The sequence below is a fragment of the Nilaparvata lugens genome, chromosome 2, assembly GCF_014356525.2.
Source record: "Nilaparvata lugens isolate BPH chromosome 2, ASM1435652v1, whole genome shotgun sequence".
Lineage (NCBI taxonomy): Eukaryota > Metazoa > Arthropoda > Insecta > Hemiptera > Delphacidae > Nilaparvata > Nilaparvata lugens.
This window is the reverse complement of record NC_052505.1, coordinates 70088875-70116733: the sequence shown is the minus strand read 5'-3', so window position 1 is coordinate 70116733 and position 27859 is coordinate 70088875. Positions and strand designations below refer to the sequence as shown.

The 27859-nt window shown below is 34.0% G+C and overlaps 2 protein-coding genes and 1 pseudogene across 2 annotated transcripts; 1 reads left to right on the top strand and 2 right to left on the bottom strand.

Moving 5' to 3' along the window:
* Positions 1-401: 401 nt before the first annotated feature.
* On the bottom strand, positions 402-13825 carry LOC111048849 (deoxynucleoside kinase). The gene is made up of 5 exons (XM_039421584.1): positions 13438-13825; positions 6882-7015; positions 6325-6443; positions 4819-4973; positions 402-1299 (listed from the first exon to the last, which is right to left on the bottom strand). Exons 1-5 carry the CDS (start codon positions 13717-13719, stop codon positions 1120-1122), a joined length of 870 nt encoding a protein of 289 aa, XP_039277518.1. The 5' UTR covers positions 13720-13825; the 3' UTR covers positions 402-1119.
* On the bottom strand, positions 5253-5436 carry LOC120350130 (annotated as a pseudogene).
* A 5299-nt stretch (positions 13826-19124) lies between the features above and the next one.
* On the top strand, positions 19125-26287 carry LOC120349958 (pleckstrin homology domain-containing family J member 1-like). Its single transcript, XM_039421583.1, has 5 exons — positions 19125-19444; positions 19659-19744; positions 20982-21154; positions 23325-23388; positions 25096-26287. Exons 1-5 carry the CDS (start codon positions 19333-19335, stop codon positions 25255-25257), a joined length of 597 nt encoding a protein of 198 aa, XP_039277517.1. The 5' UTR covers positions 19125-19332; the 3' UTR covers positions 25258-26287.
* Positions 26288-27859: the final 1572 nt, after the last annotated feature.

Below are 27859 nucleotides of genomic sequence, written 5' to 3'. Positions count from 1 at the left end.
ATGAAATTTTACATGTTAGGCCCAGGTTAAACAACGCTAGCATTAAACGTATCTAAAAGAAAAATGAACAAGAAAGATTAATTGGTGTCCGGAGGCTCCCAAAAATGCTGAGTGGAAGCAGAGATGAACAAAATATAGTTTTCGTTGTTCTATGGTGGAAGTAACTCACTTTGAAAGGCTATTTTCAATTCTTCTACATTAGGATTTGAAATTTGACAAAACTGAGCTTTCAAAAAATATCTTGGGAATTGAGATCCCCAATGATAAATTCCTTCATTAAATGAGTTTGGTTCAACTCCTCCGGTGGAAGGTATGTCCGATTTGGTTTATAATATACATAGAAACCCTTTGAAGGAGTATTTGTTAAACATGAATGAAACAACACAAATACAAACGAAAAATGTATTTAATGTATTTATTCATCCGTAAAAAATGTATCAATTAAAGTAAACTATTTCTAAGAATATCATTATTTTTAAAGTCTTGGAGACATTACGAAAAAGTAAACTTTCATCTTATCCACAATAATATTGATAGCTTCGTCTAAGTCAGGCAAAGCCAATCACCTAACAGAAACGTAAATATGAAAATAATAGAATAATTTATGCAACGACTTTCACGAAGTATGGTAAGTAGTCTTAATTAACATAGAAGGATCAACAACATGGATTTGACGCAAACTAATAAATGGCTTTGAGCACATTGAATACAAATTAATACGGTCATTTTTTAATAGCATCTGTGAAAAGCATCAATTCATTAATGATAAACTAGGGACTAATCTGCTAAATAAAACTTTTACAATTGTAAATATTGAAAAAAATACTTTGTCAATGATCAATATATTGATCATTGACGATTGCTTTGGGAGAGTTTTTCAACTGAATAGAAACGAAATATGAAAATGATTTACCATACTGATGCTTTAAACGTACTAACATTAAGATTATGTACACGATCAAATTATTGCAGCAGCTATTTTCAAGAAATTCATAGACAGATCTCTTATAAAAGGTTATGGTTCTAGTTGCACGGTCTTCTTGTAAGTCATTCAAGAAGGATCAATTGATAATTTGAACATGATTCAACTGTTTTTGTCGATTGATAAGAACGGAATGGTCAATTGATGGTCTTTAGAATGCTACGGTCAGCAGCCGAATCGCCATTGATCGCTTTGGAAGGACTGCAAGTTGAATTGAGATTTCGCTTCAAATGCATTCTGTTGACCAAATCTGGTTGCAATTGTTTGAATTGTTCGACAACATCAGGAATGGGCTTATTCGCATCCAGCACAACAACCTGCAACAACCAGTATAACACATTTGAATATGGAAGTGGAGCATTGCAAAAATATTGCTAAATTGCTGGTCTCTCATTTTCACTTGAACCAGAAAAAGTAGACCAAACAAAATCAACTTAAAATGCTGAATAGAATTAGTTTTGAATTGTCAATCCTATTATATTAGGCGAGCAATTTCCGTATATCTGTTTATATTTTTATATCTGGTTATTTATGTTCAACGGATCTCGAAAACGGCTCTAACGATTTTCACGAAATTTGGAACATAGTAGGTTTATGATATAAAAATTCGATTGCACTAGGTCTCATCCCTGGGAAAACTCGCTGAAGGACATGAAAAGAATAACAATTATACATCCTTGGAAAAACAGATGATAATTTCGTCGTCTGTCGAAACAGAAGATGCGTGTGGGATAGAAACAGAACTATTTCCAGCTGTGTAATCAATCAGCGAGAAATATTATCTAGAAATTTTAATCGACATGATCAAAATAATCTGATTTGTTGACATGACATGATAATCATTCTAAACCAGCGTATATCATATTTATTTATAGTTAATCATTATTTGACAATTCTAAGTGATTAGTGAGTGTTATTCAATTTGGTTTGTAAATAATCTAAATTAGACCTTTTTTGTTTTTAAATGTGTGGACTGAAAATTGAACCTGAATTAAAGTGTATGGAACATAACCTACTTTCTGGACTATTTATAGTGTATAAATCAAAATTCGGGGAAGAAACAGTTTTGGGCTGTGCCTGTTAGTTCTTCCCCAATCATTTTAAAAAATTGTTTTCTGTTTATCAATAGTTTCATTTGTTCTCGATAAAGCTGAGAAAGCGCTAAAAAACGCTGGAAAAATGCAGATTTTGGGCTTATCTTTGGAAAATTTTCCAAATCCGTTCTTAGTGTGCCTCTAAAGGGCCAACTGAACATACCTATCAAATTTGAACGTTTTTGGTCCGGTAGATTTTTAGTTCTGCGAGTGAGTGAGTGAGTGAGTCAGTCAGTCAGTGAGTGAGTGCCATTTCGCTTTTATATATATAGATAACGAGCGAAGCTCGGTGCCCCGATATTTTTATGTTAGTTGAGCAATTCAAGTAGCCCTATTGGAATACTTATTAGAAATAGTTTCATTTATTACAAGCAGGTGTAACCCGTAGCCTACTACTCTAGGATTTTTGAAAACACTAATAGATTGCATTATAGTTCCATGCTGAAAATTAAAAGTATTATTCTATAAACTTTCCTGAGTTCTACAATTGTCAATGGGAAAATTAATTGGATAAAAAAGGCAAGAATGAATAATTATTTATTATTTTAATAGAATTACATGGATAATCTTTTTGGTAGTTGAAAATTCTTAACAAAAAAGTATTGATTCCGGATTCCGGCAGGGATCGAACCAGCAACCTTCAGTTCCACAGAATCGTATTTTTGCACGTCGCTATCAATCAATGTATTCGTAGAAGTGCCATTTTAAGGCTGTGCAAAAGGCTAAAAAACTTTTTGCTTGTGATATATTTCAAAGATTTTTGATTTGTATACTATCAAGCTATAAAAATAAAAATGTTTTCTCAGGGAAAAAATGTTTTTCCGATCATTAATTTTTGAGATAAGAGCGTCTAAAGTTTACATTTTAGGGACAGATCATTTCAAATTCGGTAAGAGATAAATTAATTATTAACCAAAACATGGTACCTTTGAACCACCTTACACCTTTGTTGTACCTTAGCACAGGAGGTAGGGATGGGGACTTTTGATAAGTTTACCACCTTACTACCCTAAACAGAACTGCGGGGTCAAAAATTAACTTCCTAACTTTTCCCTCTATAGCCCTTCGTTGACTGGACTACGTATAATAACTATGGGCGGAAACCTCCTGCCAGAAAGAGACGAGGAAATTAATCTCAAAAGTTATCGAAAGAGTGATGTGGATTTCTGTTATATGCACTCAACATTTCAAGTCTAATGGTGCAATTCCTTAGCGACGACTCAAGACGCACGGCTATATCCGCGTGGTTAGAGCCACCGTCGCTAGAGCACATAACCTATAAATTCATTAGATTCTATGATTCACTGGATTTTTTTGTTGTATGAACGTTATGGCGGCAGATGCTCTGGAAGTGTTGGCTACTATATTGCTTTTACAATTCATATCAAATGAATCTATATAATGTTATAGGTTATGTGATCTAGCCGCGGTGGCTCCAGCTTCGCACCTCTAGCTCAGTCAGGAATTGCACTTTAAGACATATTATAATTATAAAATTGGTGACAAATCAATACAATAAAGAGATTCAATGTACATAACGAGATACTAAGAGGAGCCAAAACGTTATTTATTCCTTTAGTTGGCAAAAAGCTAAAGTTTTTTATATATTTATTCTTATTCTTTGCTTAAACGGTGTTTAAGCCATGAAAAAACTTATCCATTCAATCAATAATAATACTTTAGTTGGCCTCCACATGACCGTTTACAGCCAACGCGTTCCACCAAATAGCGCCAAGTGTCTAGTGAGTGTGAATAGGAAATTTGCGTGCAATAGAACAGCACATGAAGATATTATGAATAATTATTTAATGATTAATGAATAACAATCAGAGGCGAGGCGTCCGGTCATCTCTGGATTCGCCGATGACTGGACAGAAATTGATATGTAATGTTTATATTATTAAATTGAAAATATTTATAATAAATAAAAAAAGAGGTGAAGAAAACAAAACATAAACTTTTTTGCGAGCCCACCAAGCTTGAATAAAGTAGACTACTGCATCATCAGTTCCATCCGTTCAATGTGATTCTCAAAAATTTGCGATTCCAGTAATGCTATTTAGCATTGGTTACCACCACTCTTCTACATCATCACTCTCCCTCTCCCCGTAAACGATAGTGGAGTAAACGGTCAAAGACATCGCTATTTTCTGTGATACCACTTTTCCGCAGTGTTGCAAACTGTACGATAATTATTTTGTTTGCAATTTGTTATTGATAATTATTGTTATTATTTATTCTATATTTGGTCTTGAAGCATCTAAATTTAAAAATCTACTTTGTGAAAATAATTAGGAACTGAAAATTTAGTGAAGTGAACAACTACAAGACTTAACCTATTTCGGACTAAGTGTAACCTTATCTAAATTTGGGAGAAGAATATCACAAGGTTACCTTATTTTTTTTCTCCCTGTCATTTTTGATGATGTACTTGTTTTATGAATCAATAAAGAATAAATAATTTCATTTCAATTTATTTAATTAATTTGAGGGCCAGTTTCCGAGCTTGAGATTTAGCCAAGTTCTAGACTTTTCAACTCTAGGATTTTGAATAGTAAGCTTATCTTAGCAGCTTTCATTCAAACTTTCAACTGAATTTGTCCTGGAGATAACTGAGCCAAAAAGTCACGCCTCGCCCCTGATAACAATATAGAGCAATTATAAAAATTTGATTTAAGAATTGGTTGCATGGTTCAATATTTTATTTCTGATAGTGAGTTGAAATTGATAATGGAAACTTACCGGAACAGGACAAGAAAAAGAACTTCGGTTGATCAACCAATCTTCGTGAAGATCATGCAGACATTGCAGATAAGACAACGCTAATCCGGATTCCTCTTTTCGATTACGAGCGATTATTCTCTGGTGTACAACTTCAGGCTCCGTTCTCAAATAAACTAGAATGATGGAAAAATCAAATATGGCTTTAGCAACTGGACGGAAAAATCGGCAAACAATATAAGATTGAAAATGTTTTAAATAATTTCAAAGCACATTAATTTTTCTTTTTTCTTGTTGAGTAACCTCCTCAGATCGTATGCTTTGATATTTGATGCTATCAAATAGAATGATAGGCCTATAATGCTAAGTTGGAAGTAATGTAAAATCACTCCACTTATATGGGCTACTTTATTCAAATTAATAAAAACATTATACAAAACTTGTTGTACCCTTTTATTAAAAGATTCTTAAAACAATTTAACGACTAGCTTCGACCTACTTTGGCCATTTTCAAGTTAAAATGAGCTCTGGACGCCCGAGATTCGCAGGGTCAACCAAGTCGCAGTGCAATGACAAGGCCTCGCCCTGGGGGAACCGCCTTCTTGATCACGGTAACCCCCCCCCAGCGCAGGTGAGTATACATTTTTTTTACATTTTAAATTAAAACTAGACCAAATTAGGTCTAAACTAGTCGTCTAGTCCTTAAAATGTTTTCAAGTTTTTAAAATGTTTTAATAAAAGGGTACTACAAGTTTTGTATATTGTTTTTATTAATTAGAAGTAATGTGTATCTCACGGTGATGATAGGCCAAATTAGAAACATGTATCTAGGGAAGTACCTTCCTTCTGCTATCAAATTTATGCAAGCTGTTCAATAACAAAAATCAATGAAAAAAGAAACCAGAATAGTAATTCTAAAAATTTGTTGTTTGAATTCTAAAAATTATTTCTTAATTCTAAAAATTGGTTGAATTGGTAAATAATATGAATTTCCCTAGCACAACCATTATAATTAGCTATTTACATCTACAAAACTGTAATCAACTTTTTCACGGTAACAGAGATAATCAGTATAGCTATAGAAATAAGAAGTGGAATAATAAAAGTATTGCTTAGTTGGTTCAGGGCAATGTGGTTGTTTACAACGTTTGATTATTTTCGCCTTTCATTTGGAAAATTGATTATCTCCGTCAAAATTCAATTCACATGAATGCATCAATTATCACGATTTAATGGTTATTTTTGAAAAAATACAGTTTCCAAAAAGTATATTTTAAAGATTCATTAGCACCAACAAAAATGTGACAATGAAATAAAAATGTGAGGGCAAATTTATAAAGAGACCATAAAGGGATGGATAAGCTAGCCCACTCTGTACTGAAAGAATAAATATTGATGAAATCGAGTAAATAAAAACTATTCTGGAATCTATGTTAATAAGAATAAGAGTAGTCATCTCTTAGACTTGAACTTGAATTTATCAGAGCAGTTGACAATCTAATTCAAGTACAGCCAAGAGACACTTACCCAACAAGTTTCCATTGATTTTACATTTTGTAATAATCCATTTGAACCATTCGTCCAATACGGCATATTCAGGTGCAGACATCAGCCCTTGCTTGTGTAAATGCTCAACGAAACAATACCTGAAAATACAGGTCAATATTAGACTTTCCCATTATGGCTTTAGTTTAGTTTACATCACGTTGTTACTGAACAATAGGAAATTCACCAAAATTCAGAAGAATGGTATGACGATGATATTCATTACAGACGATTAGGGATCAGTGGTAAAGTTAACCGAATTAATTGAATTTAACCGCTGTAAAAAAGCATCATTACATTTTCAGATTTTTGGTATTGGTTAGTTTCCTAACTTACATCTGGCTGTGACACTTCGATCATTAATTGAAAGCAGATGCATTAATATCATCAAGAGGTAAGGAAATGTAATACTTCTAATGTTTAATTTAAAAACATTAGTACAAATGATCAAACATAAGAACTAGATACAGATAATCGAGTAGAATGCAGATAAGATATACAGTAAGACGTAATAATTGATATGAAAAAAAGGTTCATACCTTGCACTATAAATTGATCTTTCCATTAGTTTTATGGAGTTTTTTGAGGCCCGAAGATGAAGATCCAACATAGTTTTTTGGACCAGAGACTGGAAAGTGAATGACCATCTTCCTGGATTATCGTACATCAATTCCTGAAAATGTTTCTTGAAATTAATTACGGCAAAAGATTATTTTGCAATAAATTTCAAACTCAGAAAACTAACTAGGAGTCTGTCCTGTTTCGATTAAAAAATGATGATACAGTATGTGTCATATATCAGTATACAGTAAATGATGATTTGGTGATACAGTAATGCAGTATCTAAACAATATTACACAGTGTTCAAAATCATGCATCATAAGTGAAATTCGGTCGAAAAATGGAGAATTTATTGTTGAGAGTACTTCAACCGGTATTTCAATATACAGAAAAATGAAATATTTCTATAGTCAAAGCTATGTATCTCGGTATGGACTCAACAATAAATTTTCCATTTTTGACCGTATTTCACTCATGATGCATGATTTACCACCTTGACGAGGTAAAAAGAATGGAGTGTGGTACGATGAGATCAGAGCATTGTGTCAAAAGTTATTAAGTGTTTGAAATTTTGATCCTTGAGGTGTCCTTATGCGCGCCTCTCCTCTAGGAAATACTGAAATGAAGTGCATCTAACGGGCGATTATCATGAAACATAATCTAATGAACTTATATCATTGTGCGAAATATCAATGTGACGACAGTTTAGTTGGTGATGATGGTTGAAGCTAAAAATTAGGTGTTTTACACAATACAAGAAGAATTTTTGTGAGGTGTACCTGGAAATCTATATGAGATAAGAGCGCTCTACCTGATCTCAGATTGTAGAGCACAAAAATATGCCCAGAAGGATTTTGAATTATACATCTAAATGGTAACAGTCGGAAGATATTGTTGATTAAAAACTGAAATTCATCAAAATTGATTTGTTTTTCTTTAAATTACTCATTTTTTTTAAAAAATCGTAATTTAGTACTCATCAGAGATACAGAGTTCCCAATGATCTCATTTTATTCAGAATTTTTTAATCTAAAAAAGTCGAGAGTAAATTTATCTGTCCAATCAACGGATTTGGCGGAAATAGCTGAAAACTGGAAAATGAACAGAAAATACGAGGTTTTTGGGTCACTCTGTATCTAGCACAAGGAAATTTTGCATGAAGAAACTGGTCCTGGACTTCTCACAATACAAGGAGCATTGTTGTCAGGTGTACCTGGAAATCTATATGAGATAGAGCGGTCTACCTGTGCTCAGATTGTAGAGCACAAAATTACGCCCAGAGGGATGTTGAATTATATATCTAAATTTTAACAATCGGAAGATATTACTGATCAAAACTAAAATTCATCAACGTTGATTTTTTCTTGAAATTATAATAATTTTTGAAAAATTATATTCCATACTCAATGGAGATAGACAGTCCCGAATGATCCCATTTTATTCAGAATTTTAATATCTAAAAACAAGGCAGAAGCAAATTTTACTGTCCGATTACTGGATTTAGCGGAAATAGTTGAAAACTGGAAAATGGACCGAAAATACAAATTGGAATACAAATTGAAACTTACAAGTTTTATCGGTAACATTATTTTCCATATCTCTCATAGTTTTCTAGATGTGAACTCTCAAAGCTATCACATTTTGAAGAAAAACCCTTCCGGCTCCGTTTTTTTTTTTTTTTATCTTTTTGGCTTTATAGTTTTTTAATGATTAATTGAAAAAATCCGTGCTAATCATGAACTTATAGAGCAGTGTATTCTCTTCAATTGCATGTATTTTTTTATTATTTTACACATTCCACATCCTTACACTCGTTTGTTGCAGCCGTTATAGTAGTGTTGGGTGTAAAATCTTCAGTTCAACAACAATAGATAAATTGACAGGGAAATTTGGATGGAATGTTTGAGACACAATATTTGACTTCGCTACTTTGTTTGGACTAGTTAGAAGGTAAACATATCAAAAGTACTTTTTCCCTAACCTAAGTACCTAAGTACTTTTTTTGTGCTTAAAGTGGTTTGAAGGTTGCTTTTTTTTCAAGAAATTCATCTAACTTCTTTTTTGTTCGGTCAGTCATATGTCGCTGAAATGCATTGTTCCCAAGTTACATGCGTGTAAGCCAGAAATGAAAAAACTGTCTTCATCTCAACAAGAATAAAGACCTCAAACAGCAAGGACTTTTACTTCATGTCTAGTGGTTTCATAAAAAGTATAATTGAGTTCATAATTGTCCCACTATCAACTTATGTCTCTCAATCAAAATGTCCAGACCAGCTAAAATTGGCCAAGGTGATACCTATGTTTAAGAAGGGTGATGTGGTGACCCTAATAATTAAAGGCCTATTTCAGTGTTCCCTATTTTGTCCAAAATATTTGAAATGGTGATGGCTGAGCAACTCTATGAATTTTGAGTTAAATAATATGTTTGCAGGTGCACAATTTGGCTTCAGAGTGGGGAAGTCAACAGTGGAGGCTGTTGAATATATTGTTCTCAGGGTTCAAGCGAGAAGGGAGAAGGGAGGCCTTGCTGGGCTCACACTGTGTGACCTTAGCAACTGTGGGACGTGAGCAGATAGTTCTGGCAAATGGTGGCGTAACGTTTCCAAACCGGGCCCCCCCGCAAAAAAAATTCCGGGCCCCTCTTCTAAAATCGTACCACCTTTCTCCAGCCCCCTTCTCCCTTAATCCCAAGCATTAAACTCCAATGTGAAAGTACATCTTTCATGAGTGAATTACATAGCTTAGTTGAAAAAATAGAACTTTTTCTCGATTGAATTCTACAATTCAAGTCAAGAATTATGTTTTAAGCTGAAAATAATTTCTTTCCTCCAATGCTTACCTGATAGTAGCCTAAATAAAGATAACTATCTACTTTAGAACCATTCTGACAATCTTTATTGGATCAGAGAGAAAAGAAGTAAATCATATCTATAAGTGAGTGATTTGAATAGTCTCAGTCTGGATTGTCTCACCGGATGTATAAATTTTAATGATTTGTAAACAAACAACATTCCTAATTTTTCAATAAGCTCATTACCAGCACACAATTATTGAAGCTCTGTCAATGGAACTATAATTATTATTACGAGTAGATTTGAACAATGATTGATCTTCTTTCTTGCCTTATTCATTATTTTCTACTTGTATTCTCTTGATATTAATTTATAACCATACTGATAATATTGTTCTATTGCATATTTCTTCTTACACAATGAATGAAACCTGTCATTATCGACAATAAAACTTCTGTTTTTTTTTATCAAAAGTTACTTCCATGATTATTTAATTTTCCTTTTTAAAGTATGCAATAAATAATTATCAATCCGGGCCCTAACTCGGGCCCCCTAGACCGGGTAATTTTAGTTTTTCAGAAAACCTAAATTAGCCTACATATATTATCCGGGCCCTAGCCCGGGCCCCCTAGGGACCCGCCCCCCCCGCGCCGCGGGGGCAGCAGGGGTGTACGTTACGCCAGTGGGTGTAAAGTCTCAAGTTCGATCAGTCTGTGGGGTTCCCCAGTGCTCTGTACTTGAGCCTCTCCTGTTTCTCATTATGATTAATGATGTCCTTTCCAGAGAGAGGACTGTGGTGTGTTATGCTGATTACACCTCAATGTTTCCTTGTGCTAGATACAGTTGCAAATCTTTTTCACCTCAATGGCGAGAAACCCCAAAAAATAGTGTTTGCCCTCAGGAACGGAGTGCTGTATGATTTCCCTCCGGTGAAGCTCCTTGGCTTCACTCTGGACCGTAAGCTTTCCTGGGGCGGGCACAGTCAGGTAGTCTACAGCAGGTTGAGCAGGGTGCTGTTCTTGCTCAGGAGCCTGAAAAGATGTATACCAGAGGCCCATTTCCGCATGTGTTACTTTGCCTTCTTTCAAAGCGTGATGGCATATGGTATCACCTTGTGGGGTGGTGCCGCTGAGGTAAATGATATACTGCTGGTGCAGAAGAAGGCCATCCGGATTCTTTGTGGGGCCGAATTTTTAGAACTTTGTAGGCCTCTCTTTGTGAGTGAGAAGATTCTCACTGTTTTTAATCTTTTCATTTACAGGTCAGCTATAAAGGCCTTCTACAGTGTCCGATACTTCGCCTACCAGGGGTGATGTGCATGACGATGGCTCCAGAAGCAGGCGAGGCTGGACCTTCCATATTGTAGATTGGGGAGGACCCAGAGCAGTCTCATCTACCACACAGTTAGAATTTTTAACAAGCTGCTAGTTTCACCCAGGACTCTGCCAGAGACGGTTTTGGAGAGGAGTCTGAGGGCTTTCCTTCAGGAGAACCCCTTTTATTCTCTGAGGGAGTTTGATTGTAATCCTCAGACTGTGAGTAGATACTTCTAGCATTAGTCTTGCTGCTTCTTCTGTTTGCTTGTAACTTTTAGTTCTTGATCTGTCTTATGACAGTTTTCTCATTGTACTTGACTTGTTTATTTGTGGCCATACCTATGACCACGCTATGAACAGATACGTATTATTATTGTTGTTGAACTAAACATATTTCATTCATCACTATAACGGCCGCAATAATCGTAGGGAGATGCGTAAAAATACATTAAATTAAAGAAAATACAATGCTTTATAAATTCAAGATTAGTACGGATTTTCCAATCAATCGTTAAAAAGTTATAAGGCTAAAAAGATGAAAAATTCGGAGACGGAAAGTTTTTCTTCAAAATGTGACACCTTCAAGAGCTGATATCTAGAAAACTATGAGAGATATGGAACAGGGAGTAGGAGTGATCCAAAAAGTATGAAAATTTGTGGCCCATTAGATTTATTCGATATTATTTATAATAGTTAATAAAATTTGAAAAATCATATAAAAGACATTAAAAGTTAATACTTGAAAGGTTAATCATGGAAAACTTAGCCTAAATCAAGAAAAATTTAGATATTCTCAAGTTGGGGTTTGCGTAGGGTGTAAGTGCAGGTCCAGTGCCAACATACCTATTATCAAATTTTTGGTTGGGATCGATTTAGTATGTTATTTTGAGCACAAAATCACAAAAATTAAACGGCGCTCACTATTGTTTTTTAAATAAACTAAGTTCAAAGTAGCACAATTTTACATGCATTTAACCTATGAGAAGCAGCCATTTTGATTATTTAAATCATCAAATTATGATATTCCTAATCTGAAATTTCCTAACCCAAAGCTTTTCCTAACCCAAACCTTTTCCTAACATAAAGCTTTTCCTAACCTACAGCTTTTCCTAACCTTAGCTACTTATGGTTGCTATTTATAGGTTAAATGCATGTTAAGTTCTGCTACTTTGAACTTAGTTTATTTTAAAAACAATAGTGAGCGCCGTTTAATTTTTGTGATTTTGTGCTCAAGATAACATACTAAATCGATCCCAACCAAAAATTTGATAATAGGTATGTTGGCACTGGACCTGCACTTACACCCTACGCAAACCCCAACTTGAGAATATCTAAATTTTTCTTGATTTAGGCTATGTTTTCCATGATTAACCTTTCAAGTATTAACTTTTAATGTCTTTTATATGATTTTTCAAATTTTATTAACTATTATAAATAATATCGAATAAATCTAATGGGCCACAAATTTTCATACTTTTTGGATCACTCCTACTCCCTGTTCCATATCTCTCATAGTTTTCTAGATATCAGCTCTTGAAGGTGTCACATTTTGAAGAAAAACTTTCCGTCTCCGAATTTTTCATCTTTTTAGCCTTATAACTTTTTAACGATTGATTGGAAAATCCGTACTAATCTTGAATTTATAAAGCATTGTATTTTCTTTAATTTAATGTATTTTTACGCATCTCCCTACGATTATTGCGGCCGTTATAGTGATGAATGAAATATGTTTAGTTCAACAACAATAATAATGCGTATCTGTTCATAGCGTGGTCATAGGTATGGCCACAAATAAACAAGTCAAGTACAATGAGAAAACTGTCATAAGACAGATCAAGAACTAAAAGTTACAAGCAAACAGAAGAAGATCTAAATACTAAATCGATCCCAATCAAAAATTTGATGACAGGTATGTTGGCACTGGACGTGCACTTTAGCCTTTGCGTAGTGCCGTACTTACTTGAGGTTGTTGCCAATGACTGGGGTTTCCAGATAGGCAGTGTCGGAATTCTCAATAAAAATAACCTACATGGTCATTGTCATTCACGCTGTGGAGACGCTTGACTCCTAAAAAGAGGTTCACTGTAAAAATCCTGCTTGGCTTTTCCTGGAGTTTATTTTTCAACGTGGTTTGGAACCAAGAGTTCTGTGTTTCCTGAATCTGTCTAGAAAGGCTGTCAAGAAAAACCTTAATCCGTAAAAAAATCGTAATCCCATGTTGTTTTTGTTGCATGTTTTGTGTCGTCATTCTATCTCTTTGCCTGGTCAGCTCATTGAAAAATTCAGCCTTCTCATCATTGCTAAGAAAAGTGTTATTGTTAGGGCAAAAGTAATTTTAATTTTCAAGTCAAATGTTATTACAAAGGGCTGAATGCTGATTTCAAGCGGTTTAGTTAGTTCTTGAGTTTTAAAAAATTTTTACTTACCAAAACATTGTGACCTCGCAAGTTCCTCCACAAATCCATAGGTTCTGTACATATAACAGCTTCATTTCCAAAGAATTGATTCAAAAATGATGTTTTTCCTGAACCAATGTTTCCTTCAACAAAAATTGTGAATTGTTCATCAGAAAGTACAGCTTTATTGGTTGATTCCATGTTATCCATAGTCTGTTGAAATGTTGATCGGGAACAACTCTGCTGGAATAAAACTGGTTTAGACCTTAACAATCGTCTACATGCATAAGCAACATTATTAAAAAATGTCATTACGCGCGCATTTTTAGTATTGCACCTCTCATTCCACTATAAAGGTTGAACATAACCTCAACAATTTTTCATTCAATAAAAACCTCTCTTGTTCACAGTAAGCACTGTATTGCGCATGCGCTAGTAGCGGTTTTTTTCCCGTTCCATTCAGTCACTTCTTTGTGATAATTGTTACCGAGCACTGTGACTGGACCCAATCATCATTCTATTTTGATGATAATATCATTATCCGATGATGATTTATCATTAAAATCAATATTATTATTTTATTCAATAAAAGAAAGAGTACTTTAAAATAATATAATTCATAGAATATAACGGTTGTTATTTAACTGATGTTAAAAAAACACTGAACTAAGCTGCATTTAAGGAGTTAATAACACGAGTTATCAAATTGACTGAATTGACAAAAAATTCTCTTAACCAAAGTTGATACCGTAACTCGTGTTTCTAACAGAATATTCCTTGTTATTAACAAAATTTATGTTATCCATTGAGAGACGGTAAAGATCAAAGGAAATGTGCTATGTTAATATCAAAAGCCTCTTTTATCGCATCTTTTGTTAATAACAGGTTCCTATCTTCCCCGCAACCCCCTCGCGCAGCATCCCTACCCTAAAACTACAGCTGTTCCCTAATAAATACAGCTGCAGACGAAACACATGAAAAAGTTATTAACTTTTGTTGATAACAAAACTAGCAGCTAAAAGAAAATGACGTTATTAACTCAAGTTGGAAACTATGGTTATCAACTCTGGTGTAAACGCACTATAATTTGTTTACATTAGATCAGATGAAGATTATTATGTTAATGATAACACCTCTTTCATTACGAAGACAATTTTTTGCTTTTTATTCTGGCTGTTATACTAGTAGTTCTGTGAACAGTAGACCTCACACAGAATTCTCATCTACAAGTACCTGATTGAAACTATAGACCTTATGGAAACACAGCAATAGACTGGCTTCTCCACACATAATTATGTGTAATCACTTGTCAGCTGATTTATGATGAATAATTCTATAGTCTGATTTTTACTCTAATATTGGCGTATGAAGGAGGCTCCTTTTTCCTTTAATATTATCCTTGAAATGCAAAATTTCCAAAAACTTTGTATATATGTTGATGCGCAATTAAAAAAGGAACATACCTGTCAAATTTCATGAAAATCTATTACTACATTTCGCCGCAAATGCGCAACATTTAAACATTAAGAGAAATGCCAAACCGTCGACTTGAATCTTAGACCTCACTTCGCTCGGTCAACTACTACTTAAGTAATAGTAGGTATTGGAGAAAGTCGTCATTGATGTGAAAAAGCAATCTTGACCTCACACAGTACGGTAATGCGCATGCTCAGTTAACGTTTCTATTCAATTTAGTTCAATATTCAATCGTTTTTTTCCTTCATACAATGCATACATGAATGTCTATAATTACATAAATACAATTGACAATTTAAAAAATAATTTAAAAGTAGAATAGTATTATTATGAAATACGGAAAATCCCCGAAAAGGTTGAAAACCTGTGCGCAGGGACTATTCAATAAGTTCTTTGGATATAACGTTCTTCCTGATAACGGTTACTGAGCACATTTGAAAATATCAGCATAATGTTGCCTTTCAAAAGCACAAACTCAACCTACTTTATTCCCTTCTAAAAGGGATTCCTTGTAAAATGGCTATTTATGTATTAAGAGCATAACAGTTTTTACGAGCGACGCTTGCGTGATAACTGTTTTGCGCAAGCGATTACGCATGAATTACATACAAAATTTTTTCTACAACTACACAAACCTGTTGTAAAAAATTACAGTATTACAGTTCTCGAATACTACAAATTATTGAATTACTGTTATGAATTGATTTTATAGTGAAATTGACTAATTTATTCAGTCAATTCCAAAAACAGTAATTAATTTTCCATTACCTATATATTTTTTAATTACAAGAAAGAAAAAACAGTATTGTCAAATGTTAAAAAATTTGTCAGTAATGAGGTTCGTACCTTGGACAGTTGAAGCAGTATACACTCATGTCAAAGCCTTATCCAACTTTGCCACCAGTCCTTAAGAAATTCAAGCGCCAATATTCACAAATGAGTTCACATTTTTTAATGTTTGTTTACAGTTCATTAATTTGACACAGTTTTGATTTCACTCCTGAAGATAATAATTTAATTCATAAGAATGCAATACATATATTAGCCTACAAATGAATATTTTTAATTCAAACACGATTTATTCAATATACTACTATTACTAAATGATACCAGTAGTGTTTGGAAACTTGGAAAGAACAGATTCAACCTACTTGATATTGTTATTGTTGTTGATTGTTATGTTGAATGTACAATTATTACATTTTTGAAAGAAAAGACCTGATCCCACTGATTCTGTATTTTCTTGATGAAGGTTCTGATTTTTTTGAATATTTTTTGGAAGTTCAACTGATATCATTGATGGATTGTTATTTTCTTTTCGAGCACTTTGAAGAATTTTGTGACTTGGTGCATTTTTTGTTCTTAGACTGTCATCGATGTAGCCTTCAGCTACAGAAGTGCTCTTCCAGCCGCCGTGACGTTTTAATTGAGTTATATCACCCCCTCCATTCACCAACAATGTAGCCGACGTGCGATGAAAGCAATGCCCAGTATAACGTGTAGGTTCTGGCAAGCCTAGAAAATGTGCAATTTCAGATGTAATTTTTGCAATTGTATTCATTCCGAATGGCTGATTTGTGCAAGCCCCACTCCTGTAAATAAGGAACAAACAATTTGTCATTGGATTTTTGGGCCTCAAACTGAAATACTGCCTACATAACTTTAAATAATCCAAACTACTATTAGTACCGTTGTTGGTGATTGTGAAAATTCTTGTTTTATGTGTCTTTGTGTCCGAAATGGTAACAATCATTACAGAATCCTTATCTTCAACATCACTTATTTCCAATTTGTCTAGTTCGTCTCTGTGGCAAGCCCCTGCTATCCCAAAAATCGAAACAAATTTCCTCATCAAATAAATCTTATTTGGAGCTTCTAGCAAAAATCGAGTCACGTTGTTCTCACTCAAAGTTTTGGACTTGATTGCCTTAGAAGAGAAATCAATTTATAAAATACACCTTTATTAATATCTTTTTTCACTTTCAACATAGATTTTAACATTGAGTAGTAGGTGGCTTCATTAACTTGAATTTTTGTGAGAAGTACACCAATAGCACATTCTCAGATATTTTTTTTACTTTCTTTTCATAGCACCAATTCACGAACTCATTGTTTTTCTTCTCATAAATATCCTTAGATTTTCGTGGCAGCAAATCTAGAGATACTTCTTTTGCTATCTCACTTATATCTGGTGGAGTTAACACTCTAACCGAAACATAGTCTGAACTGACCTAAACCGAAACATCCGGTCTCACAGACCGGTTCTTGCTTAAAGTGTTATATCTGATATATTTTCTACTAAATATGAATTTAAATATTTTTCATTGGTGAATTCCAATTATAGTAAAGTATAATATAGATTTCAGTTGCAAATTAAGTGATGGAAGAATGGAAAAAAATTGGAAACATTGATAAGTAATAAATGTATAATGTTGGATGTAAGAACACACGCAATACAAAAATCTGTGTAAGATATACTATCAGTTAAGTTACTACTCAGAACAATAATCATGGAGGAATATTTTATCAATATAGGCTTTATAGCAAAACTGAAAGGTAATCAAAATAAAAGATTTGCTTGAAAATAAAAACGTTTTCAGCCTCATAAGTTCATAAATAGCTATAGTAGTTGGAATCATCTATTCCATCAAATGAATGTTTATTTTGTGACACTTCATTGTGAAGCATCCTATTGATACAAGTTCCAAAGGCTGGAGCTTGTATGGTTGATAACTCATCCATTATCATCAATTTTCCTAAACCAACGTTTTCTAGATTACAAAAATTAGTTTTCCAAATAAAACATGTCAATAAATACCAAAATAATTAAGAGAAAAGCATTTGAAAAAAAATTGAATGCTCAAAATATCTATTAGTTGAAACATCTGGTATTCTAGACCAGTAAAAATTGAATGTTATCCAAGAGATCTGGTAGCAGAGACAGAGACCAGTACGTTTTCAATAGATTGATGTTTACTTGATAACCGTGAGTTGGGGACTGACGAGCATTGTTGGAGAATGTTGATGAATAGTGGGGGAGAAGGTATTAGAGTGGGCAGCAATTTCTGATTCACAGTTTTGCCACTATGTAGAAAATAATTTTGCCTCCGGTCTCACAGATTGGTATTTCGGTTAAAGTGTTAATAGTTTGTCTTCACTGATATCCATCATGGGATGGCTGCTCACCGACTTTTTAGTTTAAGATCTGATGTACTTTTGGCGACCTGCTTATCATCAGCTGATTAGCAAGTGTAAAGAAACTCTTCTGCGCATGTGCAAATAATTTGTGAGCGTAAAGTAAATCTACTGCACATGTGCAGATAGTTAGCAAGCGAAAAAGTAGATTCTCCTCAGAAATAAGCTGTTTTACGAGTAGAATTCAGTATGTAAATTCTTGTTTTATGCAAGGTTGTAGAAAATAGCTATTTATGTATTTAGAGTGTAATGCGGGACTTTATCGCTCACACAAAACAGTTATCACGCAATGCAAAGCGGAGCATGATAATTTTTCAAGAGCGATAAAGAAGGATTACGCGTGAATTACATAAAATTTTTTTCTACAATTGCCCAAACCTGTTAAATTACTTATATCGGTGGAGTTACAATTACCGACTTTTTAGGTTAAGATCTGACTTTTTGGCAAGCTGCTTACCATCAGCTGATCAGCAAGCATAAAGAAAATCTACTGCACATGCATGAATGATCAGCAAGTGTAAAGAAAATCTACTGCACATGCGCAGATGGTTGATGAGCGAAAAAGTACATTCTCCTCAGAAATAAGCTATTTTATGAGAAGAATTGAGAATGTAATTTTTTTCTTTAGGCGCAGTTGTAGAAAAAACACATCTATACTATAGTGTGGTCCACGTTATAATGGCAGTGAATAAAGATAGAAGAATAGTGATGCCGATTTTCTGCATCAACAAATTATATTTCTACACTGTCAAAAACATAATTGTCATCGTTGTGGACCTAGAAAAGGATAGTACCACCGTCTTTGTCGAATGATAGACAAGGACAGCAAAACCCAAAGTTGATCAAATACTGTCATTATAACGTGGACCTCACTATAAGTTAGTAGAATGATTCCACGATGGGAGTTGAATCTTGCCGGTACCACAGAGAAGAGGATCCCTTCTTCTTTGTGCCGGTACGCAATTAGCTGATCGATACTCGGTAGCAAACAGCTGATCGTTACAGTTACTGGGTCGATACTCTGCATATTAGGTTTTGATCATGAATAATCAAGTGTATTTGTTTTCGTTTTTGGTTATGGTCTACAGTCTGTTGTGGTCTAATTCTCTTACAGCCTACTTTTAAATGCGATAATATTAAATTATATAATTAGTAGGAATTAAATCTCCAACATCTTATTGTCAATACTAGTAGTATTGCCACTCAATAATTGTCAGTGTTTAGGTTACCTATAATGTTGAAGTTTATGTAATCATGAAATTTAATGATAAGGAAATTGCAACTTTGAGTTTGGGAGATGCAGATTTTGAAGGACGACTGAATTATTTAAAAACCTCCAGCAATAGTTTTTCTTCGAACAGTGGAAGTGAGTTTTCATACTAATTTATAATTATTATTAAGTTGAAAATATTAAGTTATTCATGTTTTCCTTGTACGGTACTATTAATAAAAATTTACTATATTATTCTTATTAATTAATATTACTATCAAGATTTTTCAACTACTTGTAATATTATAATTCCAATGAATTATAATAATTACCATTAGGCTATTAATCATTAGTGATGAATCTGTTTCAGATTTCAAAGAACGATGGTTTAAGCTCAAATGCAATCTCCTCTTCTATTTCAAGTTGAATGATCTTGGGCAAATTGATGTGAAACAGGTAAGTATTTCTCTAATCACCAGGCTCCCAATCTCTGGAATTCAAGAAGATTATTTGTATTACATATTGTTGCAAAACTATTGGTACTGTGATACCGCGTAATCTTATAATTGTGTTAATTTCAATACAATTTGCCCCCAAAACAAATGTTATTTTGTTTCTATATGTGTAGGTAATATTTGCTTTTGGAAAAGTATGTAAGTTTATAGGACAAAAAAGAAAAAATGAGAAAAACTGTATTCCTACTTCTACCTGTTATCATTTTATCACTGTTGAAAGGAAAGTACCTTGAACTTAGTAGAGCAGCCAGGATAGCATACCTTCATTGGCCAACGCATAATGGGTAGGTAGGTAGTCTTACCTACAGTACCGGTAACACTTGTGTACACCACTGCTATTTTTATAACGACGAATTTCTCACCTTCCATGACTAATTTAATTAGGGGCGAAAGGACTGAAAAGTCTGACCATAGCGCACATCGGTATGATTCTGGAGTGCACTCGCCATTTTTAACTAAGTAAATTTGCGTTTGTACTTACAAAATATGAAGTATGACACTAAGGTGTCATTGTAATGATTCCAACTTTATTTTCTGAAAATTTCATTCAGATTAATTCAGCCGTATTTAGAGAGTAATAATTTGTCTCGTCATTATGAATGTACCTCGAATTTGAGTTTTTTAATGTGTTGTGTGATTGGCCACTGAACTGCAGCATTGTTTCATTTTAGCTTCATGCTTAATATTTGTGTTTTAAAAGGATCTACTGGTTCATTCAAATAATAAATAATCTTAATGCAATGGCAGTTGATACAAAATTTAATATTAGCCAGAGACAAATCCAGATTATTGAAGATCCTGACTTCTTTTAAAAACCACGAAACTGGAAATTTAAAAATCTAATATTGTACTTGATTTTACTAACACTATTTATTCCAGATCCAGTACTTATTTTTTTTTTCAAAATTCGGACTGCTACTTAATAGTGAGATTTTTGTTTGCATTATTATTTGATAGTTTATTTTATTCAAAATAAGGTAAGCATGGGCCTATGTCTCTGTATGCCTACCGAATTCCAATTTGAAATTTAGGACATTGAAAATAACTTTGTTACAATTGCAGTTTAAACACAACATTGATACAGCAAATTTTTCATTAATCCTGATCTTGAAACTTGTACATTTCTTACTTTCATTTTTTTACAGTCCTTTTAAACATATATTTATCTTTAATTTTAGCCAGCAGCTGGAGTTTTTGTTCTTGAGAACTGTCGTGTCCAGTCAGAACTGCGCAGTGGACTACAATTTGCATTTTCAATGACATTCAGCGATGATCCTGAGAGGAAACATCTGTTTACTGCCCGAACTGAAGACACAGTTCATCAATGGGTTTCAGCAATAAGAAATGCCACGTAAGTAATTCAGTTTGTGTACTTCTTCTCAGTAAGTGTACCGTAGCAAATATCAGGTATCATTTGGAAAACCTCAATTTCATTATAAATTTAAAAGCAAGGTAATAAATAATGGAATAGCTTCACCTACCAAACGTCCTTGTCTCAGACCTAAGTTGGATTTATTGAACCTCTTTGTGGGCAAAATGGAACCAAACATTTTGTGTATCACGGAGCACTGGTTGAAAGAGGACCAGTCACTTTTTTATGAAAATAGCAACACACTGAACCTGGTTAGCATCTACAACAGGAGTGTACATAAGAATGGGGGAGCCACCATCCTCCTGAATAATAACATAAAATACAAGGAAATAGAGGCTGCTAAATATTGTGAGGAATGCACCATGGAACTTGCAGTTGCTGAGGTGGTTGATTTTAGGATCATAGTAGTATCTATGTACAGGCCGCCAAACGGGGATTTTAAGGGCTTTACACAGCTCCTTGGGGAATTTCTATTGTTTCTTTTGAGCAGGCAGAAACTGAAGATAATCCCAGGTGGTTACTTCAACATACATCTAGAGGCCCCATCCAGGGAGGGAGATTTTTGTTCATCAATCTGCTGAGAGGTGACAACCTGTTTGTGTTGATGCTTGACTGGATAATAGTCATCACCAACTTGGACTCTTGGGAGTACACCACCAAAGTGGTTGATCCCTTCATATCAGACCACAGTGCAGTTTTTCTTCTGATAGTGAATGTGATTCATAAGATGAACTTAACACAAGAAAAATGGAAAGAGAACTACATCAGCTTCTCCAGATTTGTGAGAGATGAGAAGACTCCGTCACTCTGCAGGAGGCTTGAGGGCATCAACTGTCCAGATGTTTTCGGCCTCAGAAGTCTTGAAAACATGTTGGATATGTTGTTGGCTGGCTATGTGGTAGTCTTCAACTTTGAGCCTTCTAGAACAATTATGAAAGTTCCATGCAACCACCCAAGGGAAAACCCAACCTTTTACAGGAAACATACCATGGTTCAATGAAAATTTGGCCGGCGAGACGAACCTGGTGGTGCTGCTTCACCATAAGCACAAAATGACGGTGATATTCATGCATACAATACTGAACATGCTGCCTGATTGGAGATGCCTCGCAGTAGACTGGCTGTAACTTACTGACTATAAAAATCTTCAACTGTCTTCCCAAGGAGATACAAGTCAAATCGAACTCAAGGTTCTACACAATTGGGAAGAACAAAATCGTTGACAGGTCACTCTTGGGGGAAATAACTTTTCTTCATTCTAAACTTCATAAAATGAAAACTCAGGTAGTGAAAGTGTAAATTTTTAGTGAGAAAACTTGACGGGCCCAATATATAACCTATAAACTTGAGTGTAAATAGGAAATGGCATTGGGTAATACGGCAAGGCAGAACATCCAAAAGGATCTCTCTGCCAATAAAAGCCATATGAATAAATAAAATGAATTTTATGAAAAAAAAACTGTAAATTCCTTCCTATTTTGCTTCACAGTTTTCATACAAATTCAGGTAGGCTACTTACCGTACATCCCTACATACTCTTTCTTTTATTTTCTTTGCAAGGAAATATTTAACGTTTGTCATAAGGCTCAAGTCAAAATTCTACGACATGGACTGTTATCACTACCGAGATAGAGTAGGTCTGAAGAAACTAGTAACTGATGAGGCAGAGTTTGGTCTAATTTGAATTTTTAAACACCAGTTTTGCAGAGGTTGGCACTGAGTGTACTCCCAACCATAAGTTACAAGTCACAACCTATACACTGAGTTTTTTTTAAATATTCAAATTGAAGTTGAAATTATTTTCTTTTTATAAAATTTATTTTTTTATTTTAAAGAATTGGATTTAGTTTCGAATTGAAATGTATTTTTGTATATATTATTAGTATTTTAAAATGTGAATAGCTTTGAATCGGTTTGAGGTATTAGATATGCTGTTCACAAGAGAGTGTTATTTGATTCAATCGAAGCCTTTCCTCTTGGATAATGGCATTAGAATTGTTACTCCTTAAGATGGGATATTAATAGATTCTCGAATATCTTTTCTAATATGTACAGTACTAAGGTAGAATAAGCTAATTCTAGTTATGTATTTTTAGTTCTACAACTTCTATTTTGATACTCAAAAAATGTTATTATGATACTTTTGCAGGTACGAGCATTTACGATCCAAGTCTATAGTTCTTCAGGAGAAAATCAACCATCTGACAGGGAAGGTTAGTGTACAGATCACAATCTAATAATAATTAATGTCGTCTAATTAAATTAGTTGGCACCTAGTTTATCCTCGCCACTAAAAAACATTCAATGGCAACTTGTGGTGAAACGCCAGGGTCCAACACCAACCCTGCAGCCTCTTTAATAATGACAGTGCTACCTGGTCGCGGGTTCGAATCCCATCGATTAGGCATGGACCTTTGATCATCTAAAAATTTTAGTCATCGTTGCACTTCCCGTTACCCACACACAAGCAAAAAGCTCATGTGGGCATAATCCGAAAAAGAATATTTGTGCAACTTGTGTTGCACAAATAAAAAACCGATCATTCTTTGCCAAACGAGATAGAATTTGAGTTTGGCGAAACGTTTGTACACAATATTTATCCCAACTCTCATGTAATTTTCAGTATCACAGTTGTATATGATTCGGTTGTATTAACCGAACAGTAGGCCTATGCAATTATAACAGATCCTATACTATTAAAAAAGCAATTTCTGTTTATATGTTTGTATTTTACCGGATCTCGAAAACGGCTTCAACGATTCTCACGAAATTCAGAACAATAGTAGGTTTATAATATAAAAAATCGATTTCACTAGGTCTCATCCCTGAGAAAACTCGCTGGAGGACATTAAAAGGATAATTATTATTCATCCTTGGAAAAACAGCTGATAATAATTTATTATTTCGTCGTCTGTTGATGATGGAAGTGAGTGAGCGAGTTCATGTGTGTGGGACTGTGTCAAAATTATGACTCAGCTGTTTAATTTTTGTAATCATTCAAACAGGTACTTGGTGCTGGTCGCAAAAAGCCGGGTTATTTTTAATCCTGATTAATTCCAGTAGAACCATCTTTTTGAAATGGTCTTCTCTGATTTGGTTTACGTGAAATTATTCATGATTAAAATTTAACCGGCTTTTGTGCAACCGGGCCTCTGTGAGGGAAATTTTTGCATCCCTCTGGGAATTAATCTCAATTCATTGTGATTAGATAGAACATTTATGAATGAACTATACATATTATTATAATTTCTTCTTTTGTAATAATTTTGTTATGCTTTTGTACTCCAGAGCGAAGCTCGGTCCCCCATATTTAATTCTTAATAATAAAATCTCAATATATTAAAACCCCACGAGTTCGCAGAAATCAGCTGTTTCACGAACCATTTCCAGTTCAGAAATGATTAGTTTTTCTATCGATTATAGAGAAAAATAATTCTAAGAGGAGTGACTTATCAATCAATGATTTGTCTCTATAAAATATACCTACGTACCTCTTGATTTAGAAAAGCTTGAGTACAACACATGGAGATGCCATAAGTAATGAGGTTGTAAGTGAGTGCTATGCCGACGCCACAATTTTTGCAAGTGCGTACAAGTCACGACGAACGTGATAGTGTGGATGATAGCGCTATGTCACCGTTCGCCTTCGCTCCTATTTCTGTCGTGACGAGACGAACAAAGGAGGGTGGCCAGGTGAGCATTCACAAATATATCCCATCCACACTCTCATCAACCATTATTTGCGGCAAGCGTTTGGCCAAGGCATTGAACAAAAGATTGTTAAAAAAGTATTATCTTCTCTGAACTCATACTGAAATTATTTATGTGCATTAATTGCTTGACTAGGAATCTGAAACTATCAACTATTTTATGATCTTGTTTTCAAAATAATACTAAATTGATGTAAATTTCTTTTTGAGGATCCGCTACTGATGTACCCCAGAAACCATGGAACAATAAGGAATTTGGAAGAGGATAGGGAGGAGCTTTCGCTACCAAAGGCTATCATTTCGTCGTTTCAGAGTCATGTTTCTATGGGAGCTTCTTCCCTAGTCACAGAAGCAAATCTAATTGATCTGTAACTATTATTCTTTAACAAATATTGTTTGTTCATTTCGTTGCAAAGCAACTAGCTTTACTGTTCCTCTAGTTTAAGTTGTTGAGTATTTGGTCCAGGTGAAACCAACTGTATTCAACTACCGTAGTTTTGTAGAGGGCGTGCTAGTAAAACGGGAAGATATACGAACCATTAATAGTTATTACATTATAGAAAAATATGATCGTGTTTAAAATTCCAATAAGATGATAGCCTATAATAACTTACCGCAAAACAAACTCCTTATTCACTGACTGGAATTGTTTCAATCTGTGTCGTTACAAATGAGTCATCATCTCACATATTGATACTAGACCTACAGCTATAAATGAATGCTTCATTTTAAATTGACATTTTAATCCGAAATTCCACTTTTTTGGTTTCTGTTAGTAGGCGCTACAACATCACATTTTCCCGTTTCACTGGTCGACTGTGAACAATGGTGAATGAAATAATATTATTGAACTTAGATCTGGATTACAAAACAGTGCTTCTTCAATTTTGAAAACGTAAAATATACATTATTTACAGAACTTTACAAAACAATTGTGATCATTTATGAATTAGTTTTATTGTTAGCGTGTAGGCCTGGAGACAGAAACTTAAATTTAGGGTTAGGTATGATTGTGTTCAGCTGTCTTATCCCTTATACAGTACGGTACATGAAGATATTCTATGTTTCAATCTAAATGAAGACAGTTGGTTGCGTTTAAGATTCATGAAGAATGAATGTAATGGTCAGATAGTAGGTAGTTTTCAAAGTTTCACAACACTTCAATATCTGCTTTATTCGTGTTAGTAAATAAAAAAAATTATGATAATTAGTTGGGTAGGTACTCACTACAAGTTTTTCATAATATTACAATGGCATTACAAGTCTTCGTTTATTTTATTGTCTGTTCAACATTATTTTTTATGATAGCAGATGTAAAAACGTTTTTTGAAACACACCTAAACCGGTCGGTACATTCACCTCTCATTGATCATCTCATCAAAGCACCCATTATACCCATGTACAAGTCTAGGGCTCATGTGGGAATCATCCTCAGCAAATACTTATAATCTAATCGAAACAAATTCAAGAATTTTAATAAACATTTTTTCCGAAAGCTAAAATATTACTAGGTCTAAGCCTGGACATGAGTTATAAATTCTACGGTGAAAAACAAACTACCTAGCTTATATATTTTGTGAAAAATTCAGTACAAAATACGGTAAGGATTGATGGAAAATTTTAATAGTAAATTAGTAGAAGTTTGATATCAATGAGGGCAGTAGATTAGATAGCGGTTTAGTTACATTACACAGTCTTACTGTACTAGAACGTTTTCGAACAGTGGTAGAGTTACAAGCAGTTCATTGAATATATGACAAGTATTTCTGGCTGCGATAAGATATATTGAGCGGCCAATTAAGTATTCAATTCAATGTATTTGATAAAAATGGCAACGAAGACTGAAATTTATACATGAATGTAACGTGTATCAAGTTTGTGTTCAGTAAAGTCATGACTATTTTTTAGCATTTTATAGTATGAAAAATTAAAAAATATTTATTTTCAACGAAATTGCTTTCAACTTATTACGTGCTCTTAAATTAATATAGATTGGGAGGCAAATCACTTGAGGCTTGGGGACACAAAGGATTATGACTATAAAGATCTTTAAGGTTGTGCTCATCGCTTTTGGAAACTTTTTTCTGGTAAGTAGTGACATTTTTCAAAGTATTTTGATTTGGTCATCAAGTTACCGAAATTAAACTAATTTCTAAGGAAAAATTTTTATCAATTTTACTTTTTTGGATATGAGCGTTCAAAGTTGAAATCCTAATTAGATCAATTTCCAAACTGGGAGCAAATAAATTCATGAAATTTTGAGGATGCTTACTCCAAGTTTTACATGAAGTTTTTTTCTCAATAAATAAAGCCTGTTCAACTTATCGGAATATCAATTCCTAGAAAATTAATTTAAGAAAATATATTCTGAGAAATCAAAAATTTCATGGAATAAACGACATCTTACAGAACACACTTTTCATGAATTTTTTGCTGCCAATCCCACTTTTCAAAAATTATCACTTGATAAACTAAATAAATGAATCTAGTAATGGATCTCCCCCAATATATTTCAACTTTATGCGCTCATATCTGAAAAGTGAAAAGAATAAAAAAGTTTTTCTTCAGAAATTGGTTTCATTTTGGTAACTTAATAGTATCAAAATCGAAATACTTTGAAAAGTTTCACCATTAAAAGTTTACAAAAGCTTAGTGCACACCATTAGGCCATAGGCCCTTCACACACAAGTGGCGTGTGGCATGGCCTTTTGCTTCTTCCAGCCACTGCTATACAGGTATTTTACGAACTCATTACCAATACTCTAGGGAATTGTTACTGGGTAAGAAACATCTCTAAATATCATATTTAAATAGTCCGGAAGTCTTCAGTTACTCACACAGCGTCCATTTTGCTTTTTTCACTCATTGTTTTCTAAATAATGGTTAAACATATGAAATTGAAACTTTGCACAATCAACTAGACAAGCTACAAAAAAATAATGATAATTTTTTCAAATTCATAAAACAAAATGGC